Source organism: Haliotis rubra, unplaced genomic scaffold (assembly GCF_003918875.1).
Source record: "Haliotis rubra isolate DU_JTF1 unplaced genomic scaffold, ASM391887v1 Scf1207, whole genome shotgun sequence".
Classification (NCBI taxonomy): Eukaryota; Metazoa; Mollusca; class Gastropoda; order Lepetellida; family Haliotidae; genus Haliotis; species Haliotis rubra.
In genome coordinates this window covers 233,084-246,811 of record NW_025765123.1, presented here as the reverse complement: position 1 = coordinate 246,811, position 13,728 = coordinate 233,084, and the positions used below count along the sequence as shown (strand labels likewise).

The following is a 13,728-nucleotide window of genomic DNA, read 5'->3' as shown; positions in this document are numbered from 1 at the left end:
GCCAGAAGCCGACGTTAAACCTCCAATTTCGTCGTCAGTATTGTACATCATTTGCTTGATAACGGTGTTAGTAGCTACACTGAAACGTCGCTCATATCATATTAAAGAAGGTGTATATCCATAGAACTCTCCTTGTTGTTAATCACACCACCTTCTAAAATGCCACTTACACAAGTTACTCTTTTAGTTTGGAGATATATGAATGGCCAAGGATAACTATTTGCTTTCTACCCATATCAGTACAGAATAATCTAGTCATATTCAATATACAAAAAGAACAAAATATCTAGCTACACATTGCAGGAACAGTAGATGTTATCACAAACAGTCATTGCCATTTTTCAGTTATATTTGTCTTCCAAAGTATTTTCTTCCAGATCAGGCACTCTTCAACCCTTGTAGCAGGACCCATTAAAACATATATGATTTACCATTTACTGGCGTCTTTGTCTTTTCAAGCTATCACACGAATTACTAGCAGTTTGACGTTTAAAGGTGTCCAAAGGAAATTAAGTTCTGAGAGATCACAGCTTGTAACCTATGAAAAAACTTCATTGTGGTGGCTAGCTTGTCTGGGCATCAACCGAAGGACTAAATATTAAACAGTTTTAGTGTAAACCTAATATGTAATCAATTCACGTTTCTCATGACACAAAATTGTTTCAGAAGCATTATTGCACTGACTGCAAAGAGGTACAATGCCCTTTACACCAGATGTAATTCTGATGTTCTAGCTAATATTCATATGTTTATATTAGTACTCAGAGGCTAATTATTACAGATTTCATAAAAGCAAGCTGGACAATGTCCATGCATTTACTATGGTATGGTCAAACAGTAACTACTATCACTAAACTACCACACCTGCTACTATACCTGTCTATATTGGTTGTCAGAAAGTCTAGGAGGAGGTAACTGAGCAAAACTGCAAGATAGGTAGAAATCATCACATTTAAATTTCGCATCATTGGTGAGTGATGACAGATTTAAGCATGGACTACAAACAAAACTTCCGTGAACATAACTGAGAAGAAACATGAATGCGTCACTGTATTACTGTATTTCATTCAAATCATTACTGTGGAAATTGTTACTGTATTCACCACAACAGTTCATGTACAATAGTTTGGAAAACACAATCCCTACATCATTTCTGATTATCAGTCTCTGGGCAGCTACATGCAGTTCCCTCTCTCTCTCTCTCTCTCTCTCTCTCTCTCTCTCTCTCTCTCTCTCTCTCTCTCTCTCTCTCACACACACACACACACACAAAAGAAAGATGAAATCAACCATGTCGAAATGGTAGTATAACATGCAGTACAACTCCCTCTCTCCCCCGCCCCCAAAAAAAGAAAGAAAAAAGAGAAAAACAGCCTTGACTTCCTACTAACTGCAGTGATGCCCCTTTAGCATGCTGGAAGTTCAAATACTCTTACTTCCCCGTATGAACACTTTACATGCCACTATGATAACATCTACCCAAAATAAATATATCCAATTTTCCTAGACTAATAAAACTTCAAGCAGTTTAATAGACAAAATCAAAATGCACGGGCAATTTTCTGATTGGAATTTAGGGTTAGTGAATAAATGAAATCAAACATGAAATTGGAAATCAACGAACGATGGTAAGGCTCAACATAAATGGCTCACCATCAAGCCTTGGGTCGCTTTTCTCTTCGTCATCCTGGAGCTTGTAAGTGTAGACGGCATCATCTTCCCTCATACACAATGTTGTACCAGTCTGGAAACCAAGTGACTGTGTCAAACACTTTGCCTTAGGGATCAACACGTTCACCCCTTATTCAAAGGTGCGAATAACATTTTTTCCAACTATCAGTGGGTTTCTTTCTTCACAACTTCAGAATCTGTCCTCGCTGTAAATCAACTTGATAAGGTTATCTAGGAGCTCTGACAGTGTAGTCATTTCAGTTTTGGAAAGGCTGAACATGGTCATGTCACCATGGTGCTGTTGAAGTACAGTTTTACAGAAGTATAGCTGGGCAGAGAAAGTCTTTTGCCATTCCTTCTTACTTTTCAGCATTTCTGTGGACCTCCTCTGCTGTATGCTATAATCCATAATAAATAAGAGCTGTGAATATCCGGGTAGGAAAGATCTTATTTTTTCATTCACGACACCTACTTACTCGGTAGATACAGTATGTTAGGGAATGCTACTGATGTACGTTCATCACAGCCTAATGTCCGGTCAGAAAATACCAGTGCGTTGTGCCCTTCAGCAACCAATGCTTGTCGTTAAAGGCGACAAACGGGATCAGCTGGTCAGGCTCTCGCTGACTTTTCCGCCTTCGTTTTGGGTTGTTGTTTTCCAAAAAAGAAATCTCTTTATTCATTTCATTTCAGGCTCAATGACTTGGTTGACACATGCCATTGTACCCCAATTGCGTAGGTCACTGGATTGTCTATTCCAGACTCGATTATTTACAAACCGTGGCACCGCCACATGGCTGGAAAATTGCGGAGTGCGGCGCTAAAGACACACCAACAAACTCATGGTATTGCGTGTCAGCGTGACAAAACATGTTTGACATGTAGTTGGGCAAGCATGCTATTTCATTGTCGCGTAAAGAAAAATCTCTTATACCAGGTGTGCAATTCTGAAATCCATAATTCCGTGACAAGTGCCATAAAGAAAACAGTCTCCCATGCAAGATGAGAAACAATTGCTTTTTCCATACGTTCCTTTTCCTGATTAGTAACAATCGCGACAAGACAACCCACATATCCCATTTCGTAGCTTTGCTTAGTTCAAATGATCGTAACATGCTGGTAAGAACGGGATCCGTTCCAATATATATCCCTTTGTTTTGTAAGAACAAATGCTAATGTCGAGCGATAAGGTTAACCTTCTATAGTTCTAAGTGGGTTCTAAGTGGAAGGTCGTTTCTGAGCTGGATGTACAAATCCACAATTATTAGTACTTTCATAGGTCCACCGGCTGTTCGGGGCGGTAGGGTATCCTAGTGGTTAAAGTGTTCGCTCGTCACGCCGAAGACCCGGGTTCGATTCCCCACATGGGCACAATGTGTTCCACGACTGGAATCCATCCCATTTGTGGTCGACTAATAATCCAGAGGTCTAGATTTTCGAAGCTCTCTTAGCGCTAAGATAGTCGTAAGTTAATGTTAATGAATGGCACATACGACTATCTTAGCGCAAAGAGAGCTTCGAAAATCTAGGCCCAGGTGTTGAAGCACTGATGATTGCGGCGGAACCTGTCTGAATTTGACTGTCTGAGCTGTACTGCGGTGTTCTGTAAATAACTGAGTTTGGACCAGACAATCCAGTGACTGACATCAGAGCATCGATCTATGCATTTGGGATACGATGACATGTTACAGCCGAGACATGACCACCCGATCCCGTGAGTCGCTTCTTACGACAAGCATGGGTTGCTGAAGATCAATTCTAACCCGAATGTTTACGGGTACACTTGACACAGAACTAACATTACAATGTCTAGGCCACAGCACAAGGTGTCATTCAAAACACGAGCAACAATTCGAATTGTTTTTATTCAGACTGACAAATAATACATCTCAACGATAAACTATCTGAGGAACGTCAGTTGAAAGCGGAATCGAAAGGGAAGTATATTTATGCATCCAGGTCCTGGAAACATTTACACGAAACGGTTACCACCCCGTTGACGTTTTTCAAGCCTGAACTTAAGTTCGGGAACTTCCGAGGACAGCAGTACTCGTCACCATCCAGTGTGGTTGTGCTTGCTGGTCTGCGACATCTGTTACTACTGATCGGAGGACAATCAATTGTCTCTGCAACAGGATGGACCACGACGTATAGTGTACAATCTTAACGACATTGAATTATAATTAGTGTCTGTCCACTACTACTACTGCTGCTACTACTACTACTTACTGCTGCTGCTGCTACTACTACTACTACTACTACTACTACTACTACTACTACTACTGCTGCTGCTAACACTACTACTGCTTCTGCTACCATTACTACTGCTGTCGCTACTACTACTACTACTACAACTGCTACTGCTACTACTACTACTGCTGCTGCTGCTACTACTACTATTGCTGCTGCTGCCTACCAGAGACCATATATCTATTATATGGTCTCTGCTACCACTACTACTGCTGTCGGTACTACTACTACTACTTCCCAAACTACTATTGCTGCTGCTGCCGCTACTACTACTACTACAACTACTGCTGCTGTTGCTGCTGCTGCCGCTACCAGTTGAATTCATTATTGAATTTTTCTGTTGGCCATGCTGTTGACTCACCTACTGCCAGTGTCGGTGGCACATCAGCGTACACACCAGGCCTACAGCCACCCATACACTCAGTGTTTGTCTAGATGACTCACCTACTGCCAGTGTGTGACACGTCAGCATACACACCAGGCCTACAGCCACCCATACACTCAGTGTTTGTCTAGATGACTCACCTGCCAGTGTGTGACACGTCAGCATACACACCAGGCCTACAGCCACCCATACACTCAGTGTTTGTCTAGATGACTCACCTACTGCCAGTGTGTGGCACATCAGCGTAAACAATAGTCCTACAGCCACCCATACACTCAGTGTTTGTCTAGATGACTCACCTACTGCCAGTGTGTGACACATCAGCGTAAACAATAGTCCTACAGTCACCCATACAGTCAGTGTTTGTCGACTCACCTACTGCTAGTGTGTGACACATCAGCGTACTCACCAGTCCTACAGCCACCCATACAGTCAGTGTTTGTCTAGGCGACTCACCTACCGCCAGTGTGTGGCACATCAGCGTACACAGCAGGCCTACAGCCACCCATACACTCAGTGTTTGTCGAGACGACTCACCTACTGCCAGTGTGTGACACATCAGCGTACACACCAGGCCAACAGCCACCCATACAGTCAGTGTGTTCATCTTGTGCTGGTTCGCTACAAACACAAATAGAGCATTGATAAGAAAGTAACCCTTGCATACAGGGCGTTCATTTTGTTTTAAATCTCTCTCCTCCTCCATCTATCTCTCGCTCCTTTCACCCCTGAAATTCCGGGTTAGAATTGATCTTCATCCACCCATGCTTGTCGTGAGAATCGACTAACGGGATCGCTGCGTAGATCGATGTTCACTTTGTCGATCACTGGATTGTCTGGTCCAGATTCGATTATTTACAGACCGCCGCCACATAGCTGTAATCTTGCCGAATACTGCGTAAAACTAAACTCACTCACTCACTTTTGCTCCTCTCTCCTCTGACTATATCAGTTTGACAATTTCGAACTGCAATCATCGAACTCTGCAGATGGAATAAAATAACCAAGTGTATGTCCAACAATGAAATGTAACTATTATCATTCGTCTTAAGGAACTGAGAGTCGCGGCTGGGCTGTAAAGCGGGTTGTTAAACTATGCACAGCCATAATTCCGTCATTATTATCGCCATTCGGAGGGGCGGTGGGGTAGTCTAGTGGTTTAAGCGTTGGCTCGTCACTCCGAAGACCCGGGTTCGAATCCCCACATGGGTACAATGAGTGAAGCCCATTTTTGGTGTCCCCTGCCGTGATATTGCTGGAATATTGCTAAAAGCCGCGTAAAACCAAACTCAGTCAGCCATTCGGAACTGCCGATTTCGTTCATGCGTACGTTATATGCTTCGAATGACGAATTAAATACTTTGTGTGACGTAACCTGTGTTTTCCACACTGTGGGGAATCGAACCTGGGTCTTCGGCGTGACGAGTGAACACTTTAACCACTGGGCTACCCCACCGACCCACTGTACATGTCTGTCAAGGATGTGACATATATACAGTTTATGGCAACATGCATAAATAACTATTGATGCGATTACACAAATGATTCTCCTTTAATGATACATTCTCATAGATACACATCACCGAACTGAAAGTACTAAACTTACAAGGTTCTACTCACAATGACTGACTATTGGGCTCACTTGAAGTAGGGAGATTTACTATCATGCTGGAGGATTTACCCTCAAGAAGGGACATTTACAATCGTGCTCGGAGAATTACTCTCACGAAGAAACATTTACTATCACGCAGAAAGATTTACTCTCAAGTAGAGAGATTCACAATCATGGTGGGCGATTCATTGTCATGCAAATAGCTTTATTCGCAAGAAGAGAGAATTACCAGTTTCATATTGAAATAAAGGTTACAATAAAGCATGAAAATTTACAATTATACAGACGGATTCACTATCAAGCGGAGAGGCTTACTGTTATGCAGAAAGATTTACTCTCAAGTAGAGAGATGTATTATCAAGCACATAGATTTTACTATCATACAGAACGACTACAATACAGCATAAATATTTACTATTATGCAAAGAGAATTACTATCAAGCGAAGAGATTTACTATTAGGCTGGTAGATCTATTGACAGATTTACTGTCATAATGAACTATGTGTTGTCATATTTAAAGGTTTACTGTCACAAGGAAGTTTTACTATCATGGAGGAGTTTAGTTGTACGTCGTTTTAGCAATATTCAATACCACGGCGGGAACACCTGAAATGAGCTTCACATATTGTACCCACTATCATGAAGGAAGACTTCATTATGCATGACATTGACATTCACTATTACTTTTCATGTTTGACTGATTGATACAGTAGCTATTCTATCAACACAGAAGGGCCATATTTGTTACTGTATTTTTGTCTTTCTATTTCATTTGGTGTGTGGTCCTGTGCGTAGAGCTCAGGTCACGAATCAGTTGAAGCTAAGCCACGTCGAGCTCAGAGAGTCCTTGGATGGGTGACCGTGTTTGGCAGCTTGACTGAGAGTTTCTAGGACTTTTTCGTGCCCCACAACAAAGCACGTGTGATACATGTGGTCTCACCTTAGGCAAGTGAGTTTGTTTAAAATTGCCACTGTTCACCCAACAGAAAATGGGTACCCGGTAGATAGAGTCATGTGACTATAACCTTCTAGTGCCTCACAGGCAGCTTAGGTTATCCGGGGTAACAATAATCAGATTCTGATTACAGCGTCCAGCGAGCAACTAGTCGGATGGATACTAGGCGCTATTTATATGAATTATTAATATTATTGTTTAAATAAAGAAATTACTTCATTATTTTCTAAGAATTTGAAAGGTTGAGGAGTGAATCGAATTCCAGCACCATATGACTTTATGAAGAACTTCAACAGAAATTTGTAATCTATAAAAATAATATAAATACGGCTAAACGTAAATCATAGTTTCCCAGTGTTATCATATCATGATATCATCAAGAAATAGAAAAATCATAGGTTTTGTACAAGAAATAGGCATGCAAAGTTTCGTATAAAGTCTTTGAAATGTAAAGTAGTAGAATTAGAAAGGTTAACGTACTATACCTGTTGTGAAGTTAGAAAGCTGCTGACGATCTGACGCTTCACCGGCATTGGTGCTCCCTTTTATCTGTTATTTTCACGACACGTGGCACAGCCAGTAGGCCACATCACGTGACTTGCATGCGTTTTTCTTTATTTGAAACATGTTTTCGCCATCTGTCCAAACAGACTAATTTTTTTCCTTTTGGGGGGTTTGTGGATGTATTAAACACAATGATTTGTTCATGTCTTTCGAAGCAAAAGATTTTTGTTTTAGCAAAAATAATTTAGGAAATAAACATGCTGTGTTTTCAATGGATTAACAAGTATGCTTTAATATTGTAGTAACTGCAACTTTGTATTTTGTAGCCTATAATTTAAAACAAACAAACAAACAATTTAAATATGTCTACCAACAATGAAAAAAGGTACTAAAGAAAAAATTCCGCGTTGATTCGGTCATCGAGTCTGCTGTTTAATCAGAGGGTTATATTGTGATTTGACAACCTATGATTCACCAATCGAATCAAGTAAATTCCAAATTCATGATAAAATTCTTGAATCTGCGATACTAAACTCAACGATACCAAAGGTCATCTTGTTTCATTTCTGATATCGGAGTATATGATTTTATTTACAAATGTTTTTATATTGTGCAGAAAAAACCATCTCAAACTGATAATAACAGTTTAGCGTTATTACGTGTATGTTATTCAGCCTTATCATGAACTTGTGTTAAAGGGTCAGTTTTGTCTTTTTGAACTTGTGTAAAAAAGTCAGTTTATTCGTTTTGAGAAAATAAAACAAACTAAAAAAAATATAACTACAAGTCGTCCATCTTGAAGTATTATCAACAATACTAATTCTTCAACTACTACCTCTAACACGCGATTGCCTGATCCACATGTTTAACTTGAAAAAACAACAAAAGAAGTAACATATCTTTTATTGTCTTTCTTCCTAGTGGTCTTCCCAAGCTCTATACGTTGGAGTAATCTTCTCCTGACGTGTGCACAGGAACGTCATCATGTTTCCTAGGGTACCTTAAGGAAGTCTGGGATTCCCGGGGAAGGGTGGGCGGGCCTCTATCTCAAGTGTTAGTGGTAGTATTCTAAGACGTATGATGATTGTTGAAAATACTTCAAAATCCTTACGAATACGTGCCTCTCACACTTGATTGGCAAATCCAACATAGGCTTGGTGGGCCCAGACTACGGTTTTCCGCATTTAGTGGTAGTCTACCATTTGAGGCGTCAGACTCAACTATATGCAGCCAAGAAAGCTTGTAGGATCACTACAATCAACCTCAGGTTCAATGCAAAATCACCCTCTGCCCCCATGCCTGTGCGTAAAGGCATCCTGATGAAGCGTCCACTCCTTCGATAGGATCTTGCTGGGCGTGATAGAGCATCTACAAGGATGTCGATCTTCCCAGGGATGTGTCCGGCCAAAATGTTGTAATCCAGACTGTCCACTAGATCGTAAGGTTTAGTTCCTTCGTAAGTTCCATGAGAACCCTACAATGGGTACCACCGAGTCTGTTAATATAGGCAACTACTGTCATGTTGTCGTGGCAACTAGTAGTGAGGAATCCGTGATGATGAATGCCCAGTATTGGATGGTTAATAAGACCGCTTTCATCTCTAAGATGTTGATGTGGACATCTAAATCTAACTCCCAGAGGCCTGATGCCGTCTTACCGTCTTGATGAGCTTACCATCCTGTGAGAGAAACATCTGTGAAGAGATGACGATCTGGCAATGACATCCTGATTGGAGTCCTGTGTATGACGTACGTTGTCAGGGTTCATCCACCATGCGAGGTCCTTGAACACTAGATCCGTAGGTGCCATGACAGAGTCTAGCTGTTTCCCATGATGCTGATTGATCCAATTCTGAATGAATCGTAGATGCATTCATCTCTGAATGTGAACTCCTGCATAGATGTGAGCACTTCTAATAGCGATATTAATTGCTGTAGAGCGCATGGAGATTTCTGGAACTTCGATATCCTGGCTGTTACATCCTGATTACGTTCCGACAGGGGGTATGGAATATGGCCCCTATGTACTTCTGTACTTTCTTGGGCTGAAGCTTTGATACCTGTAAAGGTCTCGCAGACATACTGATTTCTCTAAAGAGTCATCTCCGTCGACATTTGGAGACAGGAAATAGTCGAGATAGACATGAACCCTGACGCGTTGTAGATGGATATTTTTAGTACCTATTATCCCCAATCACCACGGGACCACTGATATTCCGACCAGTAGAACTCTGAACTAGAATATTCCCCGTTGACATCAAATCGTAATCGTAGATGGATGGATAGGTACGTGCAGAAATGCATCTTGAAGATCTATGGAGATCACAATGTCCGCTATGGAAATCGTCTGTCTGAGGTTCTGAATGGAATCCATACGTAACACTGGTGGTCGTCTCAGATATTCCCGGTTGAGAATCTTCAGAACCAGGAATACCAGAGAGAACCCTAATCCGGGGTCTGGATGGCTCAACTTGGCGACAGCTTTCTTGTCCAAGAACTTATTGGTATCATCAATGGTGAAAACTTTGGACCCAGAAGCTGATAGCGGTGCTCATCAAAGGAGGTCTCTTGGTAAAATGAACACGATATCCCTCTTTGACAACCTTGAGGGTCCGGTGGTCGGTCGCTACGATCTTTCAATTTTCTGTATAAGCTGACGAATGGCTGCCCAGTGGATCCTGGAATACCTTCACAGGAAAGGCTGCCATCTGCTTTTTACGATAAGTATTGGGATGAATCCTTGCTACTGCTGTTTTGGAGTTGTTTGAGAAGTCAACTGGATTTTGATCTGGACATGCCGAATTTCCTTGATGGAAAACTCTTACCGCATCCTCTGGCTGGGATTCATTTGGCCTTTCTTTTGCCGTCTTGCCGGCATCCCTACCTCCAACCCCCCAGCCATTTTGGGGTACAATGTTTGTTTTAGATTTGTTCATTGCAATGTAAACATTGGAAAACCAAAGCTGGGAAATTAGAAACAAATAACAGAAAACAAGTAAACACATGCGTTCATGTGTGCCGCCAGGGGGAGATAACTCCGACGGAGAGCGCATGGGAAGGCCACTTGGAAGAAAGACAACACAAGACAATGGGTTATTTTATTTTTCTAATTCAAGTTCAACCTGTGTATAAGAAACATGTTTGAGGAAATAAGGCAAAAAAGTGTCATAGGATCGTATTTGTAAGAACTGTGCATGGTACATTCGTATGTGACCTCTACATGTATTTAACCCTAAGAAAGCCCAAATCCCCCTTTGCCATATTTTAGTACTCCCATGGTATACACTAGAATTTAAGTCATAAATCAGAACAAAGAGTGATAAAATTATGTAGTTTGTTTTTTAAACTATCAAATGTGTCCCAGTCCACCCAGCTGTGAATGGGTACCTCGAAAGGATGGGAAAGTCACACTAACCTGGTGCGCCTAGTGGCTGCACGATTTGTATGATCCCCAGGGAGTTGAGATTGAAAAATACGACGTGCCGATAAGATTGACATCCAGTGATCGAGGGGAAAATAATAATAATAATGATACTAAATAAGTAACAATATATTTTAAGGCAACATTTTCGTTTCGAATCATGTTAATAGAACAAAGAAAACATCGTGACAGCGTGGGCAGGTAATAAATATTTGCTGCACAGAATATTGATATTGTAACATGACAGCTGGGGGAACCACTTTCAAAAATGTCAAAAGGAATGGAAATTATTATTTGTACTCCTTGCAGTTGTAAACACACATGCACTAAGTAAGTTTTTGACACGGCACGTTTTCAAAAATGTAAATTTGCACAGAACACATCTCTTTTTAAATGATTGTCGTATATCAGCGAATACGTGGGAGTGCCGGCTGGGTAGTCACATGGGACAAGAAACCTGGATTGTTACAACTGTGGAACAACAAGTTAGGCGAGTGTTGCATAACAAAGCACCACATCTGGTAACGGCACATACACGTCTTTGTGAGTGCCCATTGCAGGGCAGGACATGCTGTTCATTTTCGCGAATTTCACGAGGTCGCCGTGTGTGTCCTGAGTGCATGAGAATATTGTACAAAACGAATTTTTAGCAATTGATGAAGTTTTCTCGTTTTGTTGGTTTGTTGTTAAACGCCGCGCTCGGCAATGTTCCAGCTATATGGCGGCGTAAATATTCGAGGCTGCACTAGACAATTCAGAGCAATGACTTATATAAATATATAGCGAAGCTGACCACCCGATCCCGTTACTTGCCTCTTACAACAAGCATGGGTTGCTAAATCGGATCTTCACGGGTAAATGTTAAAGAACTGACGATTGCTTGTTAGATGGATGAATGGGTGGGTCATCCGCTCGAACTTATCCGATTACAAGCATAAGGGAGAGTCCGTTTTTGACGCCCCTCTCTCTGATCGGACTTCGGGCAGTCTTATGGATAGTTACAAGCACCCTGTGTTGTTTGTGTGCTGTTTAAAGCCACTCTCATCACTATTCTAGCTGCATGCCGATGGTTATAAAATAACAGAGTTGGGTCAAACAGTCCAGTGAATGGCAGCATGAGCAACGATCACAGACCTCGGGGTTCATGACACGCAAACAACGACCACTCCGTGCCCTACCATCCAATCCCTTATCTCGCCTCTACTGTGAGTGAGTGAGCTGAGTTTTACGCCGCTTTTAGCAATATGGAGCAATATCACGGATGGAGACACCATAAATGGGCTTCACGATTTGTACCCATGTTGGGCATTGAACCCGGGGCCTCAGTGTGACGAGCAATCGCTTTATCCACTTGGAGTGAGGCATTCAACAACAACAAGGACAAACAAATGAACGTATTCATAAAAAATATGTGAAGAATATATTTACCTCCTAAATACCATCCTCCCTAGTTTCTGGAATAGCAGTGGAAATTAAATACAAAATTGTACGTTTTACTCTACTTGTTCACTATTATTGGATCTCTTAGAGATTTAACGAGTGGTGCATGTTTTTTTAATGTCTTCGAAATTAATGTGGTCCATTGTTGCTCCTAATGTCAATCAGTGGATTGTCTGGCCCACACAATGTACCTGGAATATTCTTCAAACATTAAACAAGAACAAAGGTGAGTGAGCATGCTTACAGGTGTCTTTAAAGCAATACCCAAGCATTATCATGAGATACCAGAAAGGGATCCACAAAGACCATCAATACCTACATAAAATCTTTATTTGTCTCAGGACCTGGTTTGCCAGGTCTATCAGGGGACCTGCTTCCAGCACAGACATCTCAGGTGCTGACAAAATATCCCGTCAATACATCTCGGAGTCGCAATGAATGGAAATTTGGCGTGGGCAGTGTTACAGTACCGCCAGTGTGCATCAGCGAACTGTGACTTTTTAGTTTCATCAGCCTCCTCAGAGATGGGAAGTAGGTCCAGATTGACATTGCTCTCTGTGAATCCAACACCAGGACTGTTGATCTGCCTAGGAGCTCCGCTTGTCTCAGTACCATGAATGTCTGTTGTTACTGTACAATGTGTTGTGCCCCCACTACTGGTGGGTGAATTTATTAGTTGTCTTGTATTGTTTCAACTGTGGTAAGAACGTTTCTGACTGGTATGGTACACCAGCACTTATGTCGCCTCTATAGTGAATGAGTGAGTGAGTTTTAGTAATATTCCAACAATATCACGGCGGGGGGACACCAGAAATGGGCTTCACACATTGTACCCATGTTCGGAATCGAACACAGGCCTGACGAGCGAACGCTTTATCCACTGGGTTTCCCCAACACCCCTCGCCTCTAACGACAAGCAGAAGTTGTCGGTAGTGTCTTATAACCAGGCACCACTGCAAGGTAATTCAAAAGTTTAAATGCATTCAAAAATAATAATGCATTCATGTCCGCCTCAGTCTCTAGGTGACGTTAACCGCTTTACTAACATTTTCTCTCATCCAAATTCTACGGAATAGTGGACACGTTGGCCTCGCCATGTATGTCCCGTGGAGTTTATCCATTACATGAGCCCACAGCTTGACTCTTCCTATACGGTTGTAGCAACCCTGTCATCAGAGACCATTTGATTTCAACACCGATAACCAATGCATAGATTACCCAGAGATACATAATGTCAGCTGTGGCACCACGCGCCATTCTGCCTGAGTCATGTGATGCTTGTTAAGCTCACCTAACTTGACTGATGTTTGTTTGTTTGTTTGTTGTTTAACGCTGCACTCAGCAATATTCAAGCTATATGGCGGCGGTCTGAATATTATAGTCTGGACCAGACTATCCAGTGATCAACATCATGAGCATGGATCTACGCAGCTGGGATACGATGACAACCAAGTCCGCGCGCCACAACCCGATCCCGTTAGTCACCCCTC

General features: G+C 41.8%; 1 protein-coding gene across 3 annotated transcripts; it reads right to left on the bottom strand.

The window, feature by feature from the left end:
• Nucleotides 1-3,517: 3,517 nt before the first annotated feature.
• On the bottom strand, nucleotides 3,518-7,461 carry LOC124264594. Of its 3 annotated transcripts, none has more exons than XR_006895179.1 (3): nucleotides 7,360-7,461; nucleotides 4,844-4,927; nucleotides 3,518-3,797 (listed from the first exon to the last, which is right to left on the bottom strand). XR_006895179.1 is itself a non-coding variant. In XM_046699345.1 (3 exons), exons 1-3 carry the CDS (start codon nucleotides 5,281-5,283, stop codon nucleotides 3,619-3,621), a joined length of 318 nt encoding a protein of 105 aa, XP_046555301.1. In that variant the 5' UTR covers nucleotides 5,284-5,298; the 3' UTR covers nucleotides 3,518-3,618. The 3 variants fall into 3 exon arrangements, 1 of the variants encoding a protein (XP_046555301.1); XR_006895181.1 differs by having other exon boundaries at nucleotides 7,355-7,416; XM_046699345.1 differs by lacking the exon at nucleotides 7,360-7,461 and adding an exon at nucleotides 5,229-5,298.
• Nucleotides 7,462-13,728: the final 6,267 nt, after the last annotated feature.

Excerpts from the sequence above, each read along its gene's own strand:
- LOC124264594 (XM_046699345.1), bottom strand. The coding sequence starts at position 5,283 with ATGATTGCAGTTCGAAATTGTCAAACTGATATAGTCAGAGGAGAGAGG. Across the intron at positions 4,928-5,228 it reads CAGAGGAGAGAGGAGCAAAA|CGAACCAGCACAAGATGAAC; the intron begins GTGAGTGAGTGA and ends TTGTGTTTGTAG. Across the intron at positions 3,798-4,843 it reads GTGTCACACACTGGCAGTAG|AGACAATTGATTGTCCTCCG; the intron begins GTGAGTCGTCTC and ends ATCCTGTTGCAG.